At 35.3% G+C, this 15141-nt stretch overlaps 1 protein-coding gene across 7 annotated transcripts in view; it reads right to left on the minus strand.

Annotated features, from left to right (window-relative positions):
• Window positions 1-2123: 2123 nt before the first annotated feature.
• Window positions 2124-15141, minus strand: part of MS4A13 (membrane spanning 4-domains A13) — a 28176-nt gene continuing 15158 nt past the window's right edge. For 6 of the 7 annotated variants that reach the window (XM_077116099.1, XM_077116097.1, XM_077116098.1 and 3 more), the window contains 2 exons: window positions 12654-12721; window positions 2124-2232 (listed from right to left, as the gene is read on the minus strand). In XM_077116099.1, coding sequence (XP_076972214.1) covers window positions 12665-12721 — 57 coding nt within the window. In that variant the 3' untranslated portion in view covers window positions 2124-2232; window positions 12654-12664. The remainder of the gene's footprint in view (window positions 2233-12653; window positions 12722-15141) is intronic. The other variant, XM_077116096.1, reaches the window with a different exon arrangement.

Below are 15141 nucleotides of genomic sequence, written 5' to 3' on the forward strand. Positions count from 1 at the left end.
ACAACTTGGAGAGAAGAGGTTCTGCAAACAGTAGGCCTCTCCTCTTTTTGATACACTTCTACTATTTTCTCCAATTACTTAAAGGAACAAAAGGCTCTTTTGAAAACAATCTGGACCTACAGCACCATGGTGGAAATGACCCTTTAGCAGCTGCCTCTGCTAAATTTAAGGATATGATTCATAAATGAGAAGAGTGTTCCCACATTATGACAACAAATTGTTCCTTTCCAGGTAATGCAAAACCACAAGTGTGTTGGAAGCTTGTCAAAATATAAGGAGTGTGTTGAAGAAAAATATAGCATGCAAATATCCAGTATACAATATTGCAAATTTTTGGTGGTCTTTCTCATTAAGATCAATTCCCCTTCTATATGGTTCCACAAGGTTCAGTTTCTGGCTATCCTATTATTTTCTCTATGAGTCCTCATCCCTATTACGTCCTCCACTATAAGCCATAATTAACTAGACTTGGGGTAGGTATCTAACTCATGTTAAGCCAATCAGATTTCTTTTTTTCAAGAATTTGTTTTATGAAGTAGAATGTTCTAATATAATGAAGCAAGATAAATTAGGACAACTCTAAGTCCCTGTTTTCTTATACACCTCTGAAAGAGTTAACAGACAACTGCAAGTCCCTAGTTTTTTTATCTAGCTCCAAAGGAACTAATGCAAACTGCAAACATCAGCTGCAAGCTTCCTGGGACAAAAATTTCCCTAAAGCCCTGAAACCTACTGTGCCAGTTTGAATCTGTTGTGTACCCCAGAAAAGCCAAGTTCTTTAATCCTCATTCAATATTGCTGGGTGGGATTTTTTTTTTTTTTATTGCTCCCATGGAGATGTGACCCATTCGATTGTGGGTGATAACTTTTGATTAGATTTTTTCCATGGAGATGTGCCTCTACCTATTTAAGAACCAACAGAGCCCACACAGCCTGAGACCTTTGGAGATGAAGAAAGAAAATGTCCCCGGGGGAGTTACATGAAACAAGAAGCCTGGAGAGAAACCTAGCAGACTTCGCTATGTGCCTTCCCAGCTGAGAGAGAAACCCTGAATGTCTTCTTGAGCCAAGGTATCTTTCCCTGGATGCCTTAATTTGAACACCTTTATAGCCTTGCCTTAATTTGGACATTTTCATGGCCTTAGAACTATAAATTTGCAACTTAATACATTCCCTTTTTAAATGCTGCTCTGTTTCTGGTATATTGCATCTGTCAGATTATAAAAACACCTTCCCAAACCATTGAGACCTCCCCAAACCATAAAAGCTTGTAAAATTCTTGGCTCAAAAACAAATTATTAGTTAATGATAGGAAGCACAGGGTCATAAAGACTGTTAACCATCTGCCCAAAGACAGATTTTAGGTATGTGACAGCAAACCATGAATTCTGCTAGCTATCTCCTCCTAGGACAAAGAAGACATCTAGTATTCAAAGGTTACTATGGAAATCTGCCATCAGTAAAACTTTCCTATAAAACAAGCTAACCCACTTCCTACAGTACATGTCCCTCCCTTGGGCATGTCTGCATTAACTTCTTTCACATGTATACTCTCATTTTTAAAAATATTTAAATTATTAAAAAAAATTTTAATTCTCTCATTTTACTACTTATTCCTACTGGCCCTCTGATTTGTCTAAATTCCTTTAGCAGTGAGACCCCTAACCTGCATAGGGGCTCAGCTGGCACCATTGTCAGCCAGGCCCTGGTTACAATAACACTTGACTTATCTCTTGAGCCAGGGATATAAAATCTCAGAGGCAGTGGCATTTCTACTTAGTAATAAAGAAAGTTCATTTTTTTCAGGAGAGAAGAAAGGAGGTGGCATTTAAAGGAAAGAAAAAAAGGAGAAATGGAGAGTAAGCTTCCTGTGTAGCATCCTTCAAATTCTCTATTTCAGTCCCTTCCTGATGCCTGTCTTCCTACCCTTTGGTTCATTAAGACATACCTTAATCTTTACAAAAATTATTTGTCTTGCTCTGAGGATTGATTTTTGTTAACACTTTTTACCAGAGAGTCATTTTTTCCTTTTCTTTTTAAAACTATTCTCTTATAGGTCTGGGAGAATTTCCATTTTACTCTCTCTCTTAAGTGCCTTAGCATTTTATCACCCAGCTACTTACCTTTGGACCGCTCTGAAATTCTTGGCATTATTATCTTTACTAATTTCCTTCAAATTACACCAGTCATCCATTTTCAAAATTTCAAGGATCAACTGGGTTACCATTCTACCTGAAAGAGATAAAATGGATGCATTAGTTGGGATTCTCTAGGGAAATAGAACCAGTAAATGAACCGATGTAGCACACCCAAATGGGGAACATGCTGTCTCCAAAATCCAAAGAAGCCCACTAGATGTTGTGTTTCTGTTTGGGTTGTCAGAGGAGTCAGATGCAACAGCATATTCTTCACCTTAGAAGGGATATCGCAGCATGTTCCACGCCACTGGACATCTAGAAATCTCACTGAGGTAGAAGGCCCTTGTATTTTTGTTGGATTTATCTCCCACCATTTGACATGCAAGTGCTTTCCAATACGTCTAGAGTAGTTTCTACTTCTTGCTCACTAGGTTCAGTTGTTACTGGAAAAAGACCATGGATTTTATTGCCCAATGTGCTCAGTAACCAATTTCTGAGACACCAGAGTCTCAAAGAAAGAGTTTATTACTAGACTTGTAGTAGGAGAGCAGATGGCCTATTGGCCCAAACTCTGTCTCCCTGAACTGTGGTAATTTTGATAGTTTTATTAGAGAAAAAGATGGGCAGGGTTTAGGATAATGAACACAGTGGCCCCAGATGATATAATTAGAGATGATCTAATTATTGAGCATGCACAGATTGATTACATGCTTAGTCATAGAACGAATGTAAGGAAATGGTGGAATGAAGTATAGGTGATTTGTAGGTTAAAGTCTAAGCTACTGCATATGTTTAGGTGGGCCCATTTTGGATAGAGCCAGTCTTGGTTACCAAGATAACTTTGGACTTGGGGTGGGTTAGTTCTGGGCTGACCCAAGACCCTTCATTAATAAACATTAGGGATTGTCTTTAGTGATTACAAGACACTAAACTTGAAAAGCTGGATAAATAGGTACAAATGAAGTTAGTCACAAGGTTTTTACAATCACAGGGGCAGAATATAAAGGCTATGCAATCATTATCAGAGATCAAGGCAGCTGGATTATAATTTAGAGATTTCAAATATTTCTTTCTGTTTACTCCAATATGCCAGAAAGCAAAAAGGAATATCTATATAATGATTCAGTAATCAAAATCATCCCCTAAATTCTAATTTCTTGGTTATATAATCAACATGTTGTCATCAATAAAATGGGCAATAGGATGTCTTGTGAGAGGGACAGATGATCAAAGTCCCTACAGACTAGATTATGATATAAGGCAGGAGAGTTGGTATACCCCTTAGGTAGGACAGAAGAGTGTATTGTTAGCCTTGCCAGCTGAAAGCATACTGTTTCTGGTGGTCTTTCCTAACAGCAATTTACTATTTTGCTAGGTAGAGGCTTCTTTTGGTCCATGTTTCAGTCAATCACCTGAACAAATAATTAGAGCCTTTTGTAATCTCTCATGCTATTAACGCTGAATTTAGAATCTATGCTTAGTGGGCTCGTATCAACTAATTCAGCCTGATCTAACATTATATGCCTTTCACCATTTTTCCATATCCTTAATATCCATTCCCACACATAGTCCCCTGATTTATGCCTCTATAAATTGGGAAAATCTTGCAGTTCTTTTGGAGTGTAATGCACCTCCTCATGGGTCACACTTTGTTCCTCACCTTTTGGGACCTGTTGGAACTTCAGTTTAGTTATAGGTCTGGAAGAAAAGAGGAGTGGTGGAGGCAGGTCACAAGAAAAATTAAAAGTGTCTTGCAAGCCAACTATCTCAGGGCACTCCACTGCATTTTCATCTGATAAAATAGGATTCATCACTTCAGACAGAGGGGAGAGGGCTATTTCATCAGGGGAGATGGTTACAAGTTTATCAGGCACAACAGGGTTAATCTTTTCAGGTGGAGACTGGATAGCAGGTTCTTCAGGATAGACTGGAGGTCTGGAGGCTGGTTCCTCAGGTCAGGCCATTACAGTTTTATCTGGCAAAGACTCAGAAGAATCACCTCCATCATTATCAACCCATATGTCCACCTTACAATTTTCAGGATTCTATTTTTTTCCAATAAGTGCCCTAACTTTAATATCAGAAACCATGCAAGGTTGGAAATTTAGTTTATAATTCAGGTGCTTACACAATGAGCCTCAGTCTCGTTTTCAGAAATCTCAAGTTTTGGGCCATACAAAATAAGATTTTCTTCCAAGGCACACACTGAAATTTTCAATGCAGTGCTTAACTTGTGAATTTGAAGCCTTGAGCTCATCTCTTTCTTTCACAGCTCTATGCAGCATATTCAGGAACAACTAGCTAACATCATTATACCTTTAACTCCAAAAGACTGTTAAGGTGTCAAAAACATTCTCACCCAGAGCTCTGACTCTTATAAGCATTTTAGTAGCCTGATCTAGTGGAGATCTTTTGCATATCTCTATTGCCAACTCAAGGCATTAATTATCAGTGCCATCTTGATTACTGGAAATAGGACCATTAGTACCTTTGAATCTAATCAGATTAGAGAACCAATTCCAAAAACCCTGAAACCAATTCAGATATCTCATCCTTGAGATTTTGTTTATCAGGAACACACTCCTTTACCAAAGTTCTATTAGTCAGGGTTCTTTAGGGAAATAGAACTGAGAGGAGATATCTGTAAATATTATGGGATCTTTATAAGAATAGTCTCATATGACTGAGGGGTTGGGCAAGTCCAAATTCTATATGGCAGGCCACACAAGCTGGGAACTCTGGTGAAATTCCATGAATTCTCCAGGAGAGTCTGGCTGGCTGAAGTAGAGATTGAAATTCTCACTTCTCCTTTTAAAGCCTTCAGCTGATTGGATGAGACATTTCTTATTGATGAAGGCAGTCTCCTCAGTTGATTGTAAATGTAATCAGCCATAGATGCAATCAAATTACTCATGATTTAAATTCATTAAATGCCCTCATATTAACAATCAGGCCAATGCTTGCTTGATCAAAGAACTGGACATCATCACTTGGCCTAGTTGACACATGAACTTAACCATCATAATGGAGCATAACTGAAAGAATCAGACAGGTCAGGTTCTAAGTCTTTGTTTTGTCTTGCGACATGCCACTTAAACTTTCAGGGGCTCAGTTTCATAATCTATAAAAATCTGCTAGGAAGAAAAGTGTCTAGAGAATCTAAATCAATCAGAATGGTGACAACTGATATCACTATGGCTATCTTCGATTGGGGAGCCCTGAGAGGCTTACCCATATCAGCTGTGCTACTTGAGCAGTCATCCAGAGACATGAATGTTAGGATACTTTCAACACTATTTTAGTGAAATAACCACAATGGGTTGTAAAGTTAGTGTTACTGCTCTAAGCCTGGTATGCCAGGAGTGAGACTTTTTGCCACCCCTTCCCCCATTCTTTTATTTCCTCCTTCTAAATCTTCATGTCATTAGACATCCAACTCCATTCTTTTTTTGCAAATAAATTTCCCTAGTGCAGACTAGAGCACTTAAATGAATCCCATTTGGTTAATGATAAAAATTGGAGCCCTTTTCCAACTATAAAACTACTAGAAAAAGATAATTCTTCCATAAGCACTGATGTAGTGAATTGACTAGTGTCCTCCCCAAAATTCACTTCTACATGGAACTTCAAATATGACCTTATTTGGAAACAGAATCTCAGAAAATACAAATAATTAAGCTTAGATTAGGAAATATCAGATTAGGGTGGGCTGAAATCCAATGACTGGCATCCTTATAAGAAAACATGTGAAGACAGACAAGGGAAAAAGCTGTGTGAAGACAGAGGTTGGAGCATGCAGCTACAAAAGGAATACCAAGAATTTCCAGGAGCCACCAGAAGCTAGGAAGGAATAAGGAGGAATTATTCTCTACAGCTTTCAGAAGGAGCATGGCCTTGTCAACACCTTGGTTTTGGACTTCCAGCATCCAGGACTGTTAGGAAAATAAATTCTATTGTTCTAACCCACATAGTTTGTGGCCGTTTGTTGAAGCAGCTCTAGGAAACTTATAGATCATGTAACAAGCAGTGTTACAAGCACTTTACATATATTATTCCACTTAATTTCCTTAACACAATTATTAGGTAGGTATTATTATCTCTACTTTAAAGTTGAAGAAACTGAGACACAGAGAAGTTAAGCAATTTTCCCAAAGCCCTGCAGCTACTAAATGGTGGAGCTAGAATTCAGACACAGGTAGAATCCTTGCTCTTAGATAATACATGTATGCTTTCAAAGCAACAATAATGACACAACAAAAGAAAATAAACAAAACAACCACAAAAATCTAAAGTCTTAAATTCCATCTCTATACTTCAGCCAAAGGGAATTTTTTTTTGCATGGGCAGACACTGGGAATTGAACCCCGGTCTCCAGCATGGCAGGTGAGAACTCTGCCTGCTGAGCCACCAAGGCCCACCCCACAGAGAATTTTTAAAAGGTACATTTACATGGGTCTTTTAGATCTCCTCAGTGGGATTCTCTGTTGTTTTCTAGACACACTATAAATTCTTTAACCTGGTTTAATTACAGGAACTTTTCAGAGATTTGACTTCTACCTTCTTTTCTAGTTTTATTTCCCACATTATATTCTACCTATTCTTGACTATACAAGGACTCCACAACCATGCCATATATTTTATTTTAAAATCAATTAAATCAAGTAATGAATTATTTTGTAAGCACCTATCTTATTAATTGCTTTATCTGTAGAATCCTTTGTAATGTACAATATCATATTATGATTGCATGTTATTAGAGCTCAATTTTCTGAAAAATACTAATTGTCCTAATTAACATAGCAATAATAATAATCAAATACCTAGTAATAAATTTAACAAAAGCTAAGTAAGATCTCTACATGGAAAACTACAAAGCATTGCTGAGTAAAATTAAAGAAGCTTATTTAAATAGTGGTATACAATTTTCTTGGATGAGAGGACTCAATTCTTTTAAAATGTCATTTCTCCCCAAAATGATATATTAAATATAATCTCAAATACAATTTTATTGGAGTTTTATAGAATTAACAAGTTGTTTTTTAGTTTATATTGAAATTCAAAGTATCTAGAATGGCTAAGATAATAATAAAAGAAAAAGTTGGAAACTTACTCTTGCAGTTTTGAGATGTGTCATAAGCTATGATATTTAAGCAGGAATTTTCTAGATAGGACATAAAGACACTGGAAATAAAAGAAAAAGCTAAATCGGACTTCCTAAGATTGAAAATGTCTCATCAAAAGTTACCATTGACAAAATAAAAAGGCAAGCCACAGATTAGAAAGTATCTGCAATATGTATCTGAAAAAGGACTCATGTAAAAAATATAAAGAATTCTTACATAGTGGTTTCCAGGTGACTTTACTAAAAACTGAGACGTTGCAGCTCTCCTCCAGCAGGCTAAACAAGCACAGCATTCCCATAGCAACAGCTCTCACATAGCAACAGCATTCCAAGAGAACTAGAATGGACATTCCAAGTCCTGCAAGTACCTGGCATCTGCAGTCACTTCTGTTGTATTCTATTGGCGAAAACAAGTTCTAAGGCCAGACCAGAATTGAGGATTGGAAAAATAGACTTCACCTCTTTGTGACAGGGATTTATCCTATGACAGGGTTCAAAGGAGCATGCATATAGGGATGTGAAGGATTTGTGATCGTTCTTTCAATCTACCATTGTTATCAATTCTCTCCAGCCTGTCCTTCCTCTTGGCTTATATGCAAGCTATAGCCTCTCCTAATCTTCTTGAGAGTTAAAGTAGCAGGATGTAGTATATATTCTTGCCTATACTTCTTCATGTCTTGTTCAGTTCTTTTAATCTTCTACAATTTGGCCCAAGCTATAAACATTAGCAATCTATAATTTTCCATCTTCATAACTTACCTGATATTCTTGAATTCCCACCTAGGCACTTGCTTCTGCTTTGATTTTCATGATACTATAACTTCCTTTTTTTTTTTTTCATTTCTTTCTTATCATATAAATCTTAAAATTGTTTCCTCAGTTCTGTGCACAGCCCTTTTCACTACTTACTCAACACATTCATCCTGAGTGGTTTCATTTATTATCATGTTATTTTAAAATAATTTATTTGGATTAAATGAACAGAAGTCTGTACATAGTATGCAGCTAGGTGAATTAACCAAAATTAAAATCTGTGTAACCAGAACCTAGTTTAAGAAAAAAACTAACCATCTCATGGGAAGCCAAGTGCCACCCCTCTCCTGTCACAGCACCCACCCCTCCTTTTTTTTAACTTTTCATTTTGAAATAATTATAGATTTACAGAGGTCTCAAAAATAGTATAGAGAGGTCTCATGCATCCTTCACCCAGTATCCCCAATGCTTATGTTTTCCAGAGTTACAATATCCAAACCAGGGCTTTGACACTGATACAATATGTGTTATTTTATCAAGTATGTAGATTAATGTATAATCCCCACTGTGATCAAGATACAGAACTATTTCATCACACCCTGCTTCTAACACTTTATAGCCACACCTACTCCTCTTCTTTCCACTATTCTTAAACCCTGGCAACCACTAATCTGTTTTCCATTTCTACATGTCTGTCATTTCGAGAATGACATATAAATTGAATGATGTACTACGTGACCTATCAAAATAGGCATTTTTTTTTCTTTTAGCATAATGGCTCTGAGATCCATCCAAGTTTTTGCATTTATCAATAGATTTTGTTCCTTTTTATTGCTGAATAGTTTTCTATGGTATAGATGACCACAGTTGTTTGGCTATTCACCTTTGGAGGGACATTTTGATAGTTTCCAGTGTTTGGCTACTATAAATAAAGTTACTATGAACAATCAAGTATAAGTTGTTCTGCAGAAGTAAGTTTACATCTCTCTGGGATAAATGCCAAAAGTGCACTTGCTTTGGTAGTATGGCAAGCATATGGATTTCCAAAGTGCCTGTACCATTTTTGTATTTCCACCAGCAATGCATGAGAGATCCAGTTTTTCTTCAACTTGCCACCATTTACTACTGTACAATATATCTATATTTTATTTTAGCTCTTCTAATAGTTGTGTACTGATATATCTTTGTGGTCTTAGTTTGCACTTCCTAATGACTAGTAATGTTGAACATCTTTTTATGTGCATATTTTGACCTCTGAATATCTTTTTCACTGAAATGACTCTTCAATCTTGCTGGATTGTTTTTACTGTTGAGTTTTATGAGTCATATGCCAGATACATTGTTTGAAAATATTTTTTCCCACTCTGATTAAAAGATTCACCCTCTGAACAGGGAGGGTCATTCACAGAGCAAATGTTTTTAAAATTTGAAGTTCAATTTATCAAATTTTCCTCTATGGATTGCGCTTTCAGTGTCATGTCTAAGAACTCTTCACTTAGATTTTGGCACTGAAGATGTTTCCATTTTTTTTCTTCTAAGAATTTTATAGTTTTATATTTTTGAGTTGTTATATAAGGTGTGAGGTTTACATCAAGGTTCATTTTTTTTTTCTCTATAGGTATCTAATTGCTCTAGCATCATTTGTTGAAAGACTATCCTTTCTCCATTGAATTGCTTTTGCATCTTTTGTCAAATATCAGTTGGCCATATCCGTGTGAGTTTAATTCTGAGTTTTCTGTTTCGTTCCATTGGTCTATACGTCCATCCCTGGTCTTGATTACTGTAGCTATATAATTAATCTTGAAACCAGATAAGGTAATACCTCCTACTGATTTTTCAGTATTGTTTTACCTACTCTTATTCCTTTGCCTCTCCATTTAAGTTTTAGAATAATATTGTTTTGTATCTACAAAAAATATAGCTGGAATTTCAACTGGAATTGCATACAATCTGGGTATCAGTTTGGAAAAAATTGACGTTTTTATTATGCTAAACATGGGATCTTTCTTAGATTTTCCTTTGATTTCATTAGTGTTATATAGTCTTCAGCATTCAAATTCTATACATGTTTTGTTAGATTTGTGCCTGTTTAATTTTTTGAGCTATTTGAAATAGCATGGAATTAAAAATTTTGATTTCTATGTGTTCATTGCTAAGTAGAGGGAAATATAATTGATTTTTATACGATTTTGTATCTTCTGACTTTGATGGACTTGCACATTCATTATCTGCTTGTTCCATCAGTTACTGAGAAAAGCTTCTAAATTTTCCAGTATAATCATGGTCTATCATTTAAGTTCTTTCAACTTTTGCTTTATGTATTTTAATGATATGCAATTATGCACATACAAACTAAGAATTATATCATCATGGTGGATTAAGCCTTTTATGAAATTTTCTACCTGATCTCAGGAATGTTTCTTACTTTAATGACTACTCTAATACTAGTTTGTCTGGACTTATTTATTCTGTTTTATTCTGTTTCCTGCCTTCTTTTGGATTTATTACATATTTTTTATGAACTGTTGTTAGTTATACATTCTTTTTGTTCTTAGAGATTACAATATACAGCCTTAATTTAGTAGGTCTGTTATAAATATTATTCTGCTTTTCAATAAGGACTGTAGAACACTTTAACTCCATTTATCACTCACTTTGTGCTATTTCTGACTACTGTAAATATATTTTAATATGTCCAGAAATGGTTTTATATAGTCACTACTCATTTTTTTATTTATTCAGATATTTATCCTTTTAAAATTTTTTTTCCTTCATAAGTTTCCATCTGGAATAATTTCCCTCAGCCTAAAGAACACAGATTAAAATTTCAATTCAATGCTGATGGCTTAAATCTTAGCTCCCTTAAATCCTAAATCTTCAACAGCTTCAAACAGATTAATTTTTTTAAAAATTGGTTTTCTCTTATTTTTCTTTGTAGGAGGGTTACACTGCAAGAAGCTAGTCCTGAATTGCTGGAAATGGAAATCATCTCATTTCCATATATTTAGTTACCAAATTCATCTCTTTAACCTTTCTCCTAATCTCCAGATATGTATCTTCAGCTGCCTAATAGACATCCCATAGTTATCAAAAACTCAATTGAATTTGTCAATCCATTTTGTATCACTGAAGGTGTCATCCAATCCAGAAACTGGGGGCTTACTTTAGATTCTTTTCCTTTGTACCTCACATTTAGCCAGTCACCAAATCTAAAATTTACCCTCTCCTTTTCATTGTCTGAATAATTGTGATGGTTATCCATTATTCTCTTCCAGTCTCTAGTTGCTTTTCTCAAATTTATTCTTTCCAATACATTTCCCTCTATTTCATACTTTTCCTCAAATGTAAACCCAAGTCTAAAATTTCCTTACTTAAAACTCTTCAATGGCTCCCCACTGTCTGCAAGATATAGTTCTTATATTTTAATTGCTCATCTTTTTCATGAGCTAATTCTTCTATTTGAAACACCTATCCCCACTTTCCAACCTGCTTGGTAAACTCCTATTAATCTCCTTCTCAGAAGTCATATTCTTCATAAAACTTTATTTCCCAACAGGATCTGTCTCTTCTGGGCTACATCTATTTTTTCATACCTATGTTAATGCTTGTATCATACTGCATATTCTTGATTTATTACCAGTGTTTTTTCTCTCCCCTAGATCAAGAACTTCTTGTGGTCAGTTGCCTTATTATTCTTTAATACTCCAGGGTTTAATATATCCTTTTGGCACACAGTAGACAATTAATGTGTGTTTTTCTGAAATAAATGAACTAAGCATTGGGGGTTTTAGAAGGAAAGAAATCTTAATTTACAGTACTAGATTACAATCAATAAAACATCCTGAAAGACAGAGGAACAAAACAAATAAGCCAACAAACAAAAGAACCCTTAAAAGAGAGCTACATGCACGCACTGGCATGATTAGTGTTACTGACCCAAAGCTTTCTGAAGAAATGTTCTATATTGGAGTAGAGGGTGACTCTGAATTCAGAACAGATCACCTGGGAAATTCTCCTTATTGTGGAAAGGCAGTCTGTCTGCTTTGAAAAGCAGTTAAACAGATGATCTGAGCAAAGACAAGGAAATAAGAAGCAAGGGGAAGAAAGGCAGCAGAGACTTTCAGGGCAGTTAGGAACTTTAATGAGGCGAGGAGAAGCCAAAGATGAACACTGAAGGGACTATGAATTGGAGGCCTTGTGATTCATTCTTTGATCAGTAGAAGACAGTTCAGGTATTAAAAAACTTGGACTTTGAAACGTGCTCTTTACCTGTAGGAACAAAATTATTTAAAGCTTCCTAAGAATTCTACAAAATCACACTCTAGATATTTTTAGTACGTGCTTTAGAGAAAATTAGAAATCTTTTTTTTTGTCGATTCATATAAAAGCTTCACTATAGAGTTGACAGTTATTTAGAATACCTAGATAACAAATTCTTCCTTGTAATAATCTCACATCTAAATAGGAAAAAGCTCTCCTCTTAGAGCCCAGAAAAATATGTGCAGAAACATTTCTTGAATACCGAGGAGAAAAATCCAACTTTTTTTTGTATATTCTTTTGCACGAAATCTCTGGGCTTTGTAGCAGCTTTGTTATACATTAGGGCCTATATCAGGTATAAGCACCAGGAAAAATCTTACATTTCAGGTTTTTAAAAAGTACTCTCAGCGTCTTCTGTATGCGTTAGACTGCCTTCATTACTTGGACTCTGGAAAAAAAATTAATAAAAATTACAATTTGTAAGATATGATTGTAAGACACGATCTTATAAATCATATCATTTTCTTAAATTCATAAAGTAATAAATTAAAAAGTAATAAATAGATACTTGTTTTTTTAAAAATACAAGCAATATTGATGTTCACAGAGTAAAACAGTCTTTCACATCCCCACCTTGATTCCTATTGAATCACTTTTAACATTTGGCATATTTATATAATTTTATAATAAAAATGATGGTTTTCTTGAACATGAACAGATGCCACCATTCCAGAATTCCCCTTGCATGACATCTACCAATTATTTCCTATTCCTTCCCTCCAAAGGCAACTACTATCTTGACTTTCAGGTCACCGAGCCTTACTTCTCTTTCTAGTTTTACCAACTAAGAGTGCATACATAAATATTCTAGCTTAGCTTTACTTTTGCCTGGTTTCAAATTTCATATGAATGGTATCATAAAGTATGTATTCTTTTGAATCTGCTTAGATAATCCATGTTGTTAAGTATAGTTATAGTTCAATTGTCATGTAGAATTCTATTAGTAGAATACACATCAATCTGTTTGCCACTGACCCATTTGGGTTGTTTCTACTTCGGGGCTTTTATGAATAATTCTGCTATAACTATTTCCGTATCTTGGTACACACATGTGCACACATTTCTGTTGTGTATACACCAAGGATTAAAATTTCCGATCACAGGGTATGCACATCTTCACCTTTAGTAGTAAATATTCAAAAGGTTTTCAAAGTAGCTGCAATAACTGATACTCCTACCAGAAGTGTATGATAGATTTCTTTTGTCCATAGTTTTTGCCAACATTTGGAATTTCCAGTACTTTGAAATTCAGCCATTTTTCTAGGTACATAATAGTAGCTCAATGTAGTTTTATTTTAATGTTATTTATTATTGAACATTATGGATTTATGGTCGACATTTAAAAAATCAGTTTTTTAGATGTCTCATGTCTTTTGTATTCTCCTTTATCTCTTTTTAATTGACGAAATACTTTTTATGTACCATTTTAACTCCTTTGTTCAACTTTTGCATGCATCTTAATTTATCCCAATCTACTTCAAGTAATATCAAATTAATTCCGGTAGAATATAGCATCTTTCTTACATAGAGCTCTATTCCTTCTTTCTTCTTTTGTGCTATTTTCATATATATTACATTTAAATATGTTATATACTCATAATATAGTGCTGTCATTATTGTTTTATGTAATCCTATCTCTTTTAAAATTGTAAGAGGAGAAAATATGTATCTATAGAGCCGGGATCAGCAATCTATAGCATGTGGGCCAAACCTGGCCCACTTCTTAGCTTTATATCTAAAGTTTATTGGAACAAAGTTATGCTCATTTATTTAGGTATTGCCTATGCCTGCTTTCATGCTACAAGGCAGGGTTGAGTAGTTGTAGCAGATGGGATTAAGGTTCCTATGCAGTTCACCTCTCTAAGAGGTTATCTTGGTTTGTCTGGGTGGGCCAGTGTAACTGGTGCAGCAGTCTTTTAAGTCCACTAAGAAGAAAACACAAAGGATACATTTATGCTGTTCTATAATTACCTATACAATTACCTTTACTGGTACTTTTTAATTTTTGTGTGTATTTGAGTTCCATCTTACGTCACTTCCTTTTATTGTAAAATAACTTCCATTAGTACTTCTTAGAAGGTAGTTCTGTTAGTCACATTGTCTTTGTTCACCCATGAATGTCTTTATTTCATTCTGAAGACAGTTTTAATGGATATTGTTTTAGTTTCCTAGGCTACTCAGGAAACACCGTGAAATGGTTGTGTTAAACAACGGGTATTTATTTGTTTATGGTTTGGAGGTTAAAAGAAAGACCAAATCAAGGTGTCATTAAGTTGATGCTTTTCCCCCAAAGCCTGTGGCATTCTGGGGCTAGTGACTCTTGGTCTTTAGCTTGCAACATGGCAAGGCACAAGGTGGCCTCTTTGTTCTGAGTTTCCTTGATTTCACTTTCTTACTTCCTGTGGCAGTCTCTGTTCCTGAATTTCATTCTGCTTATAAAGGACTCCAGTGGTAGGTTGAAGACCCATTCTAATTGGGTTGGGCCATACTTTAACTGAAGTAACCTCATCATAAGATCCTACACACAATGAGTTCACAGCACTAGCATGGATTAAATTTAGGAACATGTTTGTCTGGGGTACATATAGCTTCAAACCACCGTAGATACAGACTTCTTGCTTGGCAGATTTTCTCTTATTGTACTCCTTTAATATGCCATTCTACTACCTCCTGGCCTCAACTGTTTCTGATGAGAAGTCTTCAGTTAACCCTATTATGGTTCCTTTGTATTCACAGAATAATTTTTTCTTTTTCTCCTTTCAAGATTTTCACTTTTTCACATCCACTAGATGTGGATCACTTTGTGTT

The sequence above is a fragment of the Tamandua tetradactyla genome, chromosome 9 (assembly GCF_023851605.1).
Source record: "Tamandua tetradactyla isolate mTamTet1 chromosome 9, mTamTet1.pri, whole genome shotgun sequence".
Taxonomy (NCBI): domain Eukaryota; kingdom Metazoa; phylum Chordata; class Mammalia; order Pilosa; family Myrmecophagidae; genus Tamandua; species Tamandua tetradactyla.